The sequence below is a fragment of the Neovison vison genome, chromosome 9 (assembly GCF_020171115.1).
Source record: "Neovison vison isolate M4711 chromosome 9, ASM_NN_V1, whole genome shotgun sequence".
Classification (NCBI taxonomy): Eukaryota; Metazoa; Chordata; class Mammalia; order Carnivora; family Mustelidae; genus Neogale; species Neogale vison.
The window spans coordinates 720,207-732,174 of NC_058099.1; the positions used below are offsets into that span (position 1 = coordinate 720,207).

The following is an 11,968-nucleotide window of genomic DNA, read 5'->3' on the forward strand; positions in this document are numbered from 1 at the left end:
TTTGAAGGGGTCAGGCTCTGGCCCATCACATGGGTGGCACAGGAAGGAACCCTGGAGGAACTGATGCAGGGACAGGAGCCGCCCCAGCTGCAGGTGAGGCCCTTAAGGGAGGCAATCTTGGCGACAACCCCTTGGTAGAAACGAAGGCTGCTCCTGTGGGCAGAGGCAGGACCCTAACAAGTGAAGGCCCAGGAAGTCTGCTGGCTGTGGTATGGCCTGCACACCCCTGGGCAAGTTCACAGGGTCTTTGGGCAGGAGCCGAAGAAGTGGAGAACCAGCTGGTCCTCTGCACCCTCCCTGGTCATGGGGCAGGCCGACCTCACCTCAAGATGACAACTGTCCCTTGAGTAGCACACCTGGGTGGAGGTGTCTTGTATTGCCCACTGGGTCCCCTCCCGTGCAGTCCCCAGCCAGGAAGTCCCAGGCTGCCACCCTACCCGCCCTAGAGAAGAGGGCACCAAAGGGGAAGCAGAGGGAGACCCCTGGGGACGGAAAACCAAACATGACAGGTCAGCAGCAGGCCACATCTGTGGGACAGCTCACCAGTCAAGCACACAGCAGAGTCGGGAAGAACCTTCAGCATCTCTGTATTGGTTGGGGGAGGGGGGTAGATGGGCTTTGGGCTGGACCGTTCTCAATGTCCGCAGCTCACAGAGGGGTTGGCCGGCCAGGAGGGGGGTCAGAGACACCCACAGAGTCAAAAGGCCGAGCTGGAGGCCCTCAGTTCCAGGCAGCCCTGGGAAGGCCCCCAAGGAAAGCAGGGTTCTGGGAATAAGCGGGTGGCCGGCTGTGCGGAGGCGGCGCTACAGAGTGCAGAAGGGTCCCGTGTCATGGCGCTTGGGTCTTCGGACCCCCTGGATCACCACTCCCGGCGCAGCCGGGAAGCGCGAGTTAGAGCAACCCTCCACGTGGTGGGCCGCTGGGCCGGGACTGCGGGCTGCAGGGAGAAGGTGGAGCCCACTAGGCTAAAGCGCCAGCGGCCGCGCAGCTCGCAGCCCCCCGCAGGCTGTCCCCACCCCTGCCCCGGCCTGGCCTCCTCTCCCGGAGGTCTCCTCACAGGAACTGAGCCAGGAGGCGAACGCCGGGGAGCGGCTCGTGGAGAAGGCGGGCGGGCGCGGGTTCTGCAGGCGGCACCCAGGAAAGACGTCGTAGGTGTTCGGGCCGGGAAGCTTCTCGTCCGGCGGGGCCTGTGGAGGGCCCTGAAGCTGCGGCTGGGGACGGTGACCCGCACCCCCGGCCCGCGGCTGCCCAGGGCGGGCGGGGGCGTCAACTGTCTTGGAAGAGGGGCGGCGGCCCCCACAGCTGAAGGCCGGGAAGGCAGGCGGGCTGAGCGGCTGGTAGTCCGCGGGTGATGGCCACTGCGGGGAAAGGGGCTGCCGCTGCTCCCGCCGCTCCCGCGGGCCCCGCCCCTTCCCGGCCCCCTCCGGCAGGCCCCGCCCCCTCCTCCCGGCCGCAGGCCCCGCCCCCTCCTCCCGGCCGCAGGCCCCGCAGGCCCAGCCCCCCGCAGCCCGCCCCCGCAGGAGTAGCCGGGCGGGCCCTCCACCTTCTGCTCTTGGTTAAAGTCGGCCTTCTGCGTGAAGGGGCTTTCGCTCTGGAACCACAAGGTCTGCCACGCCCTGCGGCCACCGCCCTCTGCAGCGGCGGCAGCGCGGTTGCGGGGCAGGGAAGGCCTGCGGCCCGAGCCCCGCTTCCGGGGGCAGGGGCGGGCGGGGCGGGGCGGGCGGTGGGGTGGGGCGGGGCGGGGCGGGCGGTGGGGAGGGGAGGGGCGGGGCGGGCGGTGGGGAGGGGAGGGGAGGGGAGGAGAGGGGCGGGGCGGGCGGTGGGCGGTGGGCGGTGGGGAGGGGGCACGCACCGCGGGTGCGGCATCTGCGGCCGATGCTGAAGTGGGGATGCGGGGAGGACTCGCGCACGGAAGCGTCCGGCACCGGGTACTTGGCGGGGCCGGGGGTTTGCAGGTCGGTCACGATGGGTGGACGTCGTTCCAGCCCTGGCAGGAAGCAAACTCCGGGCCTGGGGACTCAGCGGGCGCCTCCCTAGCCCTGCCCGCCTCCCCAGACCGGACTGAGGTGGGGGGTAGCCAGGACCCTTACTCACACAGCTCCCTGCGGTTCTGGGCGCAGATAGGCGGGTGCTCCCGGAGGAAGCCCGGTTCCATCCTGAGGCCAGCCTGGAGCTCCTGCACTCCCGGGGGCCACATCTCCCCGGAGGCCCCTGGCTGGGGGCCCCACAAGAACACAGTAGCCTTGGGCCTACAAGGGAGAGGGGGGAGCGCTGTCCACCCAGCCCAAGGGCCGTCCTGTCCGGGTGGCTCCCCCCCCACACCCAGCTCCGGGAGAAGTTACCGGGCTGGCACAAGTGGCCTCTGCCTCAGGGAACCATGAGTCCAGTGCTGGCCTCCACTGATGTAAAAATTCGCCAGGAATTTCACAGCTTTCTGGTCAAAATTCATTGTCAAAGTATCTAGCTCTCTTCTGCAGGAACACCGCAGAGCTCTGTGACCTCATTAGCCAGCCATGGGCAACCCCTGCCTCCGTTGCCAGGAACTCCCTTGGGAAGGAACATTGCCCAGTCCTGGAGAGGCTGCTACTGTGGGCCCCTCACAGAGACCCCCTCCTCTGCCCGGCCAGGTGGGTCACTCTGGTGTCAGCCTCAGCCCAGGGGTCCCCTAGTCTGCCCCAGTGACTTCTGGCTAGGCCTCCTTTCTCCTCGTCTCCCCTTCGTTATCCCAACCCCCTCCTCCCCTAGAATCTGGGGTCTCTTGAACGGCCGGAGTCCACTTTAGCAGGGCTTCTGGGAGGACCGGCGCCTCTCACAGGACTGAGCTGGATGAGGAGGGGAGGGTGGAGGGACCCAGGAAAACCCCCTGGAGCAGGAGCTCCTGCTGGAAACCCAGCCCTCAGAAAAGCAAAGCAACGGAAGGAGGTCTGGGTGGACCCTGCTGACCATAGAGGCAGTCTGCGGACTGGAGCTTCCTGGTGGCCCAGGTTGGGCTGAGGTATGGGGGCCTGTCTTCTGCTTAGTTGCACAGAGACTGGAAGGTGTCCGAGATGATAGGGGCTGCCCAGGCTGCGGCGTGAGGGAATAGAGAGCCCACGGGAGAGAGGGCCCGCTTGAGCTCCAGGGCCCTTGCTGTGCCCTTTACAACTGACTAGCCTGCTAGCCCTAGGCCTGGTCTTGACCTAATCCATGCCAGCAGGGCCTAGTCAAGAACAGCTCGTCGTCCAGACCTGCCCCCACCGAGTCTCTGCAGATCTCTCCCAGCCAGCACCGACCCTGCCTGGCCTCGGGAGGCGCTCCGGGTAGATGGAAGGAGGGAGGGACAGAAACTACCTTCAGGAAACATGGGGTTCACAAAGGTAAGGGGCTCACGGCCTGTGCTCCGGGCGCCTCCCTTGGTGCACGGTGTTCTGCAGGGGCAGCTTTCGCCACAAAGCCGCTTTCACTGGACATTTGAGATACGCCGATGGCTGACCTCACACAGACGTCCTCAGCCACCTGTCCGTGGGTTCCTGTGGACAGGTTCCTGTGAGCAAAAGCGGCCCATCCAAGTAGGTAACTCTCGGTAAGGACTTGACCCGTAGCCCCTCGCTGCTTTCCGGACAGCGCCCGTGGCCATGCTGGAGGGAGCATCACGCGCCCCTGCTATCAGCGCTGGTGTGAGGTTCGACCTTGGTCTGTTTCCTGACTGTGGGTTCTTTCATTAGGTTGTCCACATTCCGTGTTCCTACGCCAGTGTTGATTTTTCTCGTTTTTGTGAGGTTTTTACCCTGATAGCTTATCTCGGCCTCAACTTGTTGCAATCTTTTTTTCCCCACGTGTAGTCCGCTTTTTCTCAGTTTTTTGTGTTTTCTGACACATACTAGAATCTACTCGCCTTTTCCTTTGATACTTTCCGTTGTTTTTATAGTTAAGAACACATCCCTATACAAAAAAATAAAATCAGTTATCATTTAAAGTGGAAAAAAGTACCCACTTCCAGGGGAAAGACTCCAGAACAGAGTTCCAAGAGGCCTGAGGCACAGACACCTGCCCTGAGGGCTCCCACCATGCCCAAGCAGCTTTCCAGGGCGTCTGATCTGAGGAGCGCGCTTGGGAGCAGGTAGCAAGAGTCCAGGCCCAATCCCATCCTACCCTTCCCAGCAGGGCTGTCCCCAGTTGTCTGAGCTCCCCGGGTCCTGAGGCTGACCCTCCCAGCCTGTGGCCTGTCTGGGCCTTGGAGTTCCACCAGTAACATGGGAGCACTCACAGGGTTAAGGAGCAGTCCTGGACCAGGTAGGGCCCAACAATGGTAGGCCCCTTCACAATGGTTTCCAGGCAACAGGTTTCCCTTCTCTGAGGAAAAGGGGTCAGACGAGGAAAGGGGCAGGAGCCAAAGGCGCTGTTGAGGCAAGATGACAGCTACTCCGAAACACAACCTCTTCACGCCAGAACCGCACTACATCCCTGGGTGAGTGTTGGAGGAGGCGGGGGGTCTGCGGAGGGCAGGGGAGTGGGGCTGGGGCCACAACGCTCGAGGCCACCTGGGAGGAAAGCACCAGAGCCAGTGTCTGGGAGAGGGGAGAGGCCCGCCTCCCCTCCCTGCTGGCCCTGTCCTGAGAGCCCCACCAGATGTCCCACATGCCTGTGAGGAGCGGGACACCAGGGACGGCCCAACAGCTGGCGGAGGCGGCTGCATCCGCCCCGGATACGCCTGGAGTGCTGCGTGTCTTAGAGACACAGACCTCCGGAGCAAGCTGAGTGGCGGGATGCCAGGCCACCCCACTAGGGGCCCTAACGTGGAAAGAAAAAGGGAGCCCCCCACGGCGTATCATGGGTGCTCCTCCATGCAAACGGCTCCCTGGGAAGGAAGGGCAGCTGCAAGGAGTCAGGCCCTACTTTTCTCAGTGGTTCTAGCGGAAAGGCTGGGCCAGGCGACAAAGGACGGGCTCTCACCCTCCGGGCCCTAGCCCTGCTCAGCTCTCAGACTAGCAATTCTGCGTTCACTCTGGCAGTTTTTTCAAAACCACTCGCTCTACTGGGGTGATCATACTGGCCCCAAGGCTCATCCGCTTTGGGGCCTGCACAATGATCCCCACGCTACTTCCTCTTGTATCTTTAAACGATACTCATCTCAACGGTCACCTCCTCCCAGCAGCCCTCCTGCCTGCCTCTCAAGTCCTGGGCAAAAGTTTCTGCCAAATCCCTGCAGCACTTCCCCAGTGGGACCACCTTGTGTAGACTGGGCTGTGCCTCGGTCCAGGCCTGGACCCTGTCACTTCCCTGGGAATGCGTTGAGGGGGTGGAGTTCCCTGTTCCCTCCTTCTTAAGCTCCTGGCCTGAGGAGGGCCAGGCAGAGGGTAGATGGCAACCTGATGGCGAGGAGGACAGTGCATCTCACCTGCGGGCCCCGCCTGCTCTCGGTGCTTGGTCTATGCCACCTGTCCGTGCCTCAGGAGCCTCAGAAGGCCAGTGCTCCTGGGACTGCCATTGCGCGGTTTACCTGGTCAGGCGGCTCTGCCCTTGGCTGGGGGCCGGCTCCACACCCCGCGCACGGGGGCCTGCCTCCCCCTCCTCTTCCCTCTGCAGCTACGCGGGGTTCTATCCGCAGCTGCGCTATCAGGTGGGAAACACCTACGGGCGCACCACAGCACAGCTGCTCACAGACCCCAGCGTGCAGAAGAGCCCCTGCTCCGTGCTGTCCCCCATATCCAAGCCCAAGTTCATCGAGGACTTCAGCAAGCCCAAGCCACCTTGGATACCCTGCCGGGACCTGACTGAGCCCTATGTCCCCCACTACACCGGTGAGCTGCCCGCCCACCAGTCCTGCCGGCCCTAGGCTCGGCCTCCTGCCTCTTGTCACTCACACCCACCCTGTCCGCACAGGTCTGAAGCCCTACAAGAACTTTGAGATCCTGGGCCGGTTCTCACCCCAGGAGGGGAATGCCCAGAAGGGGCCGCAGGGGGTAGAGAGCATATCCAGGCAGGTCCTGCTGCCTGCGGGCTTCATGCCCTATGCCCCCTACCCCCCATGCCCGCCAGGCAGGAAGGGGGGCTCCAGAGACTTTGGACACCCAGGCCTGCGGCTGGCATACGGAGAAGAGGCCTGGAAGAGCACCACCCCCGTCCACGGGGCCCCTGGGCGGGACCAGGTAACTGGGAAAGGCGTGGGACCGAGCCTCATTCAGCCAGTCCCAGCTGGGGGCTGAGGCACTGACTGGCTGCCCTCCTGCCCCAGCTGCACCACTGCAGGAGGGATGAATCCCCACCCCCTGCTCAGCAGCAGGAGACCCTCGACGTGGGCAGGTTCCACAGGCTGCCGCAGCTCGACCACCCCAACCTGATCCAACGCAAAGCCATCTCAGGTCCGTGCCCGGGAACTGGGTAGGAGAAGGCTCACTGCTCCCCGCTTCCCAAGCACTCCAAGACTCCAGAGGCCCAGGCACCAGGAGAGTGAGGGCGAGTGAGAACTGCCTGGGGGTCTGCCCCAGCCCTGAGAACAGATCCTTAACAAGGCCGGAAGCCCCTGGCCACGCGTGGCCGCCTGGCCCCAACCGGCAACTGATGACGTTTAGGGAAGGGAAGGAGCCCCGACAGGCGTCCCTGGCACACGTGGGAGCAGGTGGGTGTGCCCCAGGGAAGGCAGGTGGGAGCCCAGGCAGCACCCTGACCGCCCCCTCCCCTAGGTTATGCTGGCTTTGTCCCCCGGTTTGCCTGGGTGATGGGGGTGAACTACCGTGACGGTGTCGCACAGGCCATGGATGAGTTCAGCAAGAACCAGGTATGAGGCCGCCACCCCCAGCCCGTTCCCCAGTGCCCAGCCCAGCCCGCACGGTGCCACCCACTCCTCAGGGTAGGCAGGAGCAGGGCCAAGGCTCACCTGTCTTCCCTGGAGGGGGCTGTGAAGGGCAACCCCCCTTAGGGGCCCCGGGGAGGAGGCTGCTTCTCCTCTGCATCTGCCTCCTTCGCACGCACGTCTCCACTTGAGACACAAGGGGCCCCTGAGCAGTAAGAACCCAGCCCCACAGCCCCCCACCTCCTGCGCCCCTGTGAGCTCCTGTTTACTGGTTATGAGCCAGGTAAGGCCGTACGTGTCAACAGCTGCTTGTTTCTGCAGTTCCTATTCAGAAACCCCATCTGTGCCCTGGGGGAGCGGCTGCCCAAAACACACTGGCCTAGCAACACCATCTACAGCAGCCAGGGCCTGATCCCTTTCTACATGGGCTTCATACCATGTGAGTGCGCAGTGGGCTCCTCACCTACCTCCTCAGCAAGGTTGCAGTGACCAGGCCGCTCTAGGGATGAGCTGGAAGACCAAGGCTCCCCCCTGCCCCTGCTGTACCGCTGGCACAGGGCCAGCTAGCTATATGGCCCCAGGGTTCCCGCCCATCCTCTCATTCCCCCGTGTAGAAGGGGCTCACCTTTCCCTGAACCCAAAAGCCAGAGGCACACGGAGGCCAGCTGTGTCCAGACCACGCTGACCCTCCAGAGGTTCAGCGTGCACAGGCCGGGTGGGCAGGAGGCAAGTGCCCAGGGCAGCTGGAGCCTGGGTGCATGGCAAGGCCCGGGGCTCAGCGGCAGCCTTGCCCCCGCAGCCATGCAGGACAACTACGCGCTGACGTTTGGCAACAGCACCCGCAAGGCCTATCGGAAGGAACTGGAGAGGCGACACCAGACACTATGAAAATGCTTTAATGGCGGCGTCTGGACAGCAACGTGACGTCAAGACAGGAAGGAGAGCAAGTGCACACAGAGAACAGGTTGTGAGTGAATAAAGCGTTCACACCGCTTCCACGCGCTTCACCAGGTAACAGCTCTAGGCCACCTCCTCCTCGGCCTCCTCCTCGAACTCGCCCTCCTCCTCGGCCGTGGCGTCCTGGTACTGCTGGTACTCGGACACCAGGTCGTTCATGTTGCTCTCGGCCTCGGTGAACTCCATCTCGTCCATGCCCTCGCCCGTGTACCAGTGCAGGAAGGCCTTGCGCCGGAACATGGCCGTGAACTGCTCCGAGATGCGCTTGAACAGCTCCTGGATGGCCGTGCTGTTGCCGATGAAGGTGGCCGACATCTTGAGCCCCCGGGGCGGGATGTCGCACACAGCGGTCTTCACGTTGTTGGGGATCCACTCCACGAAGTAGCTGCTGTTCTTGTTCTGGACGTTCAGCATCTGCTCGTCCACCTCCTTCATGGACATGCGGCCCCTGAATACTGCGGCCACGGTCAGGTAGCGGCCGTGGCGGGGGTCGCAGGCGGCCATCATGTTCTTGGCGTCGAACATCTGCTGGGTGAGCTCCGGCACCGTCAGAGCCCGGTACTGCTGGCTGCCGCGACTGGTGAGCGGCGCGAAGCCCGGCATGAAGAAGTGCAGGCGGGGGAAGGGCACCATGTTCACGGCCAGCTTGCGCAGGTCAGCGTTCAGCTGGCCGGGGAAGCGCAGGCAGGTGGTGACCCCGCTCATGGTGGCTGACACCAGGTGGTTGAGGTCCCCATAGGTGGGTGTGGTCAGTTTGAGGGTGCGGAAGCAGATGTCATAGAGGGCCTCGTTATCAATGCAATAGGTTTCATCTGTGTTTTCTACGAGTTGGTGGACCGAGAGGGTGGCATTGTAAGGCTCCACCACCGTGTCCGACACCTTGGGCGAGGGCACCACACTGAACGTGTTCATGATCCTGTCCGGGTACTCCTCCCGGATCTTGCTGATGAGGAGGGTGCCCATCCCAGACCCAGTCCCCCCACCCAGGGAGTGGGTCAGCTGGAAGCCCTGCAGACAGTCGCAGCTCTCAGCCTCCTTCCTCACAACATCCAACACCGAGTCCACCAGCTCCGCGCCTTCCGTGTAGTGCCCCTTGGCCCAGTTGTTCCCAGCACCGCTCTGACCTGGAAGAGGGCAGCCAGTCACTCTCTGCTGGGCACGCGGCCACCACTGGCCACCCGTGCCAAAAAGCCCAAGTAATGTAGCTCGAGGGGACACATAGAGCTCAGCCTGCGGGCAGACCCAGCCGCCCCCCGGTGGATGAAGTGGTAACCCGCCCCTCTGAAACTTAAGCTAGGGGTCAAGCAAGACAGCCCCCCCAAAAGCAGCCCCTGCCAATTCTCAAGGACAGAGGAGCGGCAAGCACAGCTTCCCGCTGCCGCCTCCTCCGTGTCTGCAGCAGACAACACGCGCCCGCGGGGCCCTGCTGGGGGACAGCTGGGCCTCCCTCCCAAAGCGGCTTTAGGAGACTGAGCCGCTCCAGGGAGCGGTGGTGTCCAGGGGCGTGAGCTTCTGCCTGGGGAGGGCAGAGTGGATCAGCACCACAGCTCTGCGCTGCTGACGGCGCTGACCTTGGGCACCCCTTGACCTCTGGGTCGCCCCGGCTGTCGGGCAGCGCCCAGCCCCCACCCAGAGGCTCACCGAAAACGAAGTTGTCTGGCCTGAAGATTTGCCCGAAGGGTCCCGAGCGCACGGAGTCCATGGTGCCGGGCTCCAGGTCCACGAGCACAGCGCGGGGCACGTACTTGCCGCCTGGGGCGGGTGGGGGGGAAGGGGATAGAGGACGTCAGCGGGGCCAGGGCCGCGGGATGGCAGGAAGGCGCCGGGGAAGGGGCGTGGTGTCTCACCGGTGGCCTCGTTGTAGTACACGTTGATCCGCTCCAGCTGCAGGTCGCTGTCGCCATGGTAAGTGCCGGTAGGATCGATGCCGTGCTCGTCGCTGATCACCTCCCAGAACTGCGAGGGACGCGGGCGGGCCGGGCCGGGGCTGAGTCACGCCGGCGGGGCCCCAGCCGGCCCCGCCCCGGATGGGCGCGGCCCTCCCCTCCCCCACGCCGCCGCCGCCGCCGCAGCCGCCGCCAGGGCAGGTCCGTCCCGGGGGCCCGCGCCGCCGCTCCCGCCCCGACCCCGCGCCGGGCCGCAATGCGGGTGGCCGCCCACCCACCCGCCCGCCCGCTGCCGCCATCTTTCCTGCCGCCCGCCCACCCGCCCGGGACAGTCGCGCCAGGCCCCCGGCGCCCCACTGCCCACCTTGGCGCCGATCTGGTTGCCGCACTGGCCGGCCTGCAGGTGCACGATCTCCCTCATGGCGGCGGCGGCGGCGGCGCTGGCGGAAGGACGGACGATGGAGCCAAGGAACGGGCGCGCAGAGTGCTACAACCGACGCTCCGCCAACGCTTATATATCCGCAGCGCCCGCCCCCGCCAGCCTCCTATTGGGCTGCCAGGACGAGGCTGGCAAGCGTCCTGGTATGATTGGCTAAGTTTCCCGTCAGTCCTTCCGCCTAACGCCCACCTTCCCAACGCCGTTCGCTTCTTATTGGTCCGCTTCGGCCTCCGCTCTCCCTATCAAAACCCCCTTCCTCGCGCTGCAGCGCTCTGTCCATTGGCTGTTTCAAATGATTGATTTGCGCTTTCATTGGCTGGCTCCGGAGAGCACGCCGACCGAGGGCCGGCGTCCTGGTAACCGCCGCAGTGCCGCGGGGACGCGCGCGGGCGGGGCGGGGCGGGCCTCCCGGGGAGGTGTGGGGGGGGCCGGGCCTAGGGGCGGGGGTGCGCAGCTCGACCCCTGACAAATGCAGGCGGGACGGGGCGCGCACGCAAGCTGGAGCCTGCAGCCCCGGCCCGCCGAGCGCCTTACCCGGGGTGGCTGCCCGGGTCCCGAGGGCACCGAAGGAGGGGTCGGGCCCACCCCGCTGGGGCTCGGCGCGGAGGAGGGGGCGGGCGGGGGGGGTCCCCCCTACTGCCCCCTCGGTCCGCACGCCCGCCAGCCGCGGGGGCGGTCAGGCGAGGGAGCACGTGGGGCCGCTGCCCCCGGGGCCCCGGGAGGGCGGGGAGGGGCGGGGGCCTCCCGGCAGCCAGCGCACTTGTTGTGGCGACGGCGCTGGCCGCGCGCCGGTCGCCTGGGCCCCGGGAGCGCCCCGAGCCGCGTGGGGACGCGCCCCCGGCCTCCGGCCCCTGTGCCTGCCCCGCGGCCGCCCTGCGCCGACAAATGCCCTTTTCGCTGATGCGAGCGGGGGTCTGGGAGGGGACGCGGCTCCGCGGCCTGCGGTCGCACGTCCAGTCCGGCGCTTCCGAGACTGCCCCGTGCGTTTCTGACACGCCCTTGCGTCTGCCGGGAGCGACGTCCCTTGCTGCGGCCACTGCGATCTCAGCAGAGTCCAGTTTTCTCAGCTTCTTGCCCCGGGGGTGGTGGGGGCAGTGCCTGGGTGCCCTCTTTGGGTCCTGCCCTCCCCTCGGTGCTGCGGCGGAAGCGCGCAGCGCGGTCTGAAGGCGCGTTACCGGCCCAGCGCAGGGTCGGGACGGAGTCGGTGCACCGGGAGTGCGTCCCCGGGAGAGGGGTCTGCCACGCGGCTCCGGGACTGTAGTGCTGGCCCCCGCGGTGAGTTAGCACCGCCCGGTGCCCACCGGCCAGCAGGGCCTTAGGGGGCCGGCCCCCTCCCGTCCACACCTGTGCGGCAAGGTGGGGTCTTCCCCGGCCGGCAGGTGCACAGGCATCCTAGGATGGTTTCCTCCCCGCGCCCGCAAAGTGGCTGAGCTGGCCAAGCAGCCCCCAGCAGGGCAGGGCTCTGCTCTGCGGCGGTCGTAAATCACAGATCACTGGGGTGAGCAGGAGAAGCTCCATGTTTCCCCAGTGCGTCAATGAGGCGCTCGTGGAAGGCTTCTCTGCTCACCCACTACCCCAGGCTGTGGCCACAGGTCCCCGCTTTCTGCCCAGGTGTGAGCCCAAGAGCTCTGAGACACCAGGTTGTCCACCTTGACCCTCCCATGGCCTCAGGGACCTGGACCGTGAGAACAAGAACTAAGAAGTCTCCCTGGGGCCCTCAGGCGTGAGCCCAAGGAGCACAGTGGCTGTGGCTGCACAGGGCTGGTGTGGGAAGGCCCTGCAGACCCCCACCCTGAGCCAGGGGTGCTCCTGCCACAGTGTGGGAGTTGGAACTGCATAGGGCAGGAGGGCCAGCCCCAGTGACTTGGGCCCAGTGAGGGTCTGTGACCAGGAGGGATGCAGGGCAGAAAGGGC

At 65.6% G+C, this 11,968-nt stretch overlaps 3 protein-coding genes across 5 annotated transcripts; 1 reads left to right on the forward strand and 2 right to left on the reverse strand.

Annotated features, from left to right (window-relative positions):
• Window positions 1–570: 570 nt before the first annotated feature.
• Window positions 571–2,449, reverse strand: STPG3 (sperm-tail PG-rich repeat containing 3). Its single transcript, XM_044264435.1, has 6 exons — window positions 2,343–2,449; window positions 2,095–2,249; window positions 1,853–1,987; window positions 1,544–1,632; window positions 1,058–1,358; window positions 571–937 (listed from the first exon to the last, which is right to left on the reverse strand). The coding sequence occupies exons 1-6, from the start codon at window positions 2,447–2,449 to the stop codon at window positions 804–806; spliced, it is 921 nt and encodes a 306-aa protein (XP_044120370.1). The 3' UTR covers window positions 571–803.
• Window positions 2,450–2,946: 497 nt separating this feature from the next.
• Window positions 2,947–7,672, forward strand: FAM166A (family with sequence similarity 166 member A). 3 transcript variants are annotated; one of them, XM_044264432.1, is made up of 7 exons: window positions 2,947–4,447; window positions 5,566–5,780; window positions 5,863–6,128; window positions 6,215–6,341; window positions 6,663–6,757; window positions 7,094–7,211; window positions 7,572–7,672. In XM_044264432.1, exons 1-7 carry the CDS (start codon window positions 4,392–4,394, stop codon window positions 7,658–7,660), a joined length of 966 nt encoding a protein of 321 aa, XP_044120367.1. In that variant the 5' UTR covers window positions 2,947–4,391; the 3' UTR covers window positions 7,661–7,672. The 3 variants fall into 3 exon arrangements, with proteins under 3 accessions (XP_044120367.1, XP_044120369.1, XP_044120368.1); XM_044264434.1 differs by lacking the exon at window positions 2,947–4,447 and having other exon boundaries at window positions 5,103–5,780; XM_044264433.1 differs by lacking the exons at window positions 2,947–4,447; window positions 7,094–7,211 and having other exon boundaries at window positions 5,272–5,780.
• Window positions 7,653–10,119, reverse strand: TUBB4B (tubulin beta 4B class IVb). Its single transcript, XM_044264431.1, has 4 exons — window positions 9,980–10,119; window positions 9,577–9,685; window positions 9,371–9,481; window positions 7,653–8,853 (listed from the first exon to the last, which is right to left on the reverse strand). Exons 1-4 carry the CDS (start codon window positions 10,034–10,036, stop codon window positions 7,793–7,795), a joined length of 1,338 nt encoding a protein of 445 aa, XP_044120366.1. The 5' UTR covers window positions 10,037–10,119; the 3' UTR covers window positions 7,653–7,792.
• Window positions 10,120–11,968: the final 1,849 nt, after the last annotated feature.

Excerpts from the sequence above, each read along its gene's own strand:
- TUBB4B (XM_044264431.1), bottom strand. The coding sequence starts at position 10,036 with ATGAGGGAGATCGTGCACCTGCAGGCCGGCCAGTGCGGCAACCAGATC. Across the intron at positions 9,686-9,979 it reads GCAACCAGATCGGCGCCAAG|TTCTGGGAGGTGATCAGCGA; the intron begins GTGGGCAGTGGG and ends CGTCCCTCGCAG. Across the intron at positions 9,482-9,576 it reads GTACTACAACGAGGCCACCG|GCGGCAAGTACGTGCCCCGC; the intron begins GTGAGACACCAC and ends CACCCGCCCCAG.
- FAM166A (XM_044264434.1), top strand. The coding sequence starts at position 5,411 with ATGCCACCTGTCCGTGCCTCAGGAGCCTCAGAAGGCCAGTGCTCCTGG. Across the intron at positions 6,342-6,662 it reads CCAACGCAAAGCCATCTCAG|GTTATGCTGGCTTTGTCCCC; the intron begins GTCCGTGCCCGG and ends CCCCTCCCCTAG. Across the intron at positions 7,212-7,571 it reads CTACATGGGCTTCATACCAT|CCATGCAGGACAACTACGCG; the intron begins GTGAGTGCGCAG and ends TTGCCCCCGCAG.
- STPG3 (XM_044264435.1), bottom strand. The coding sequence starts at position 2,449 with ATGAATTTTGACCAGAAAGCTGTGAAATTCCTGGCGAATTTTTACATC. Across the intron at positions 1,633-1,852 it reads CCGCAGATGCCGCACCCGCG|AGGGCGGTGGCCGCAGGGCG; the intron begins GTGCGTGCCCCC and ends CCGCCGCTGCAG. Across the intron at positions 938-1,057 it reads CGCCTCCTGGCTCAGTTCCT|CCCGCAGTCCCGGCCCAGCG; the intron begins GTGAGGAGACCT and ends TTCTCCCTGCAG.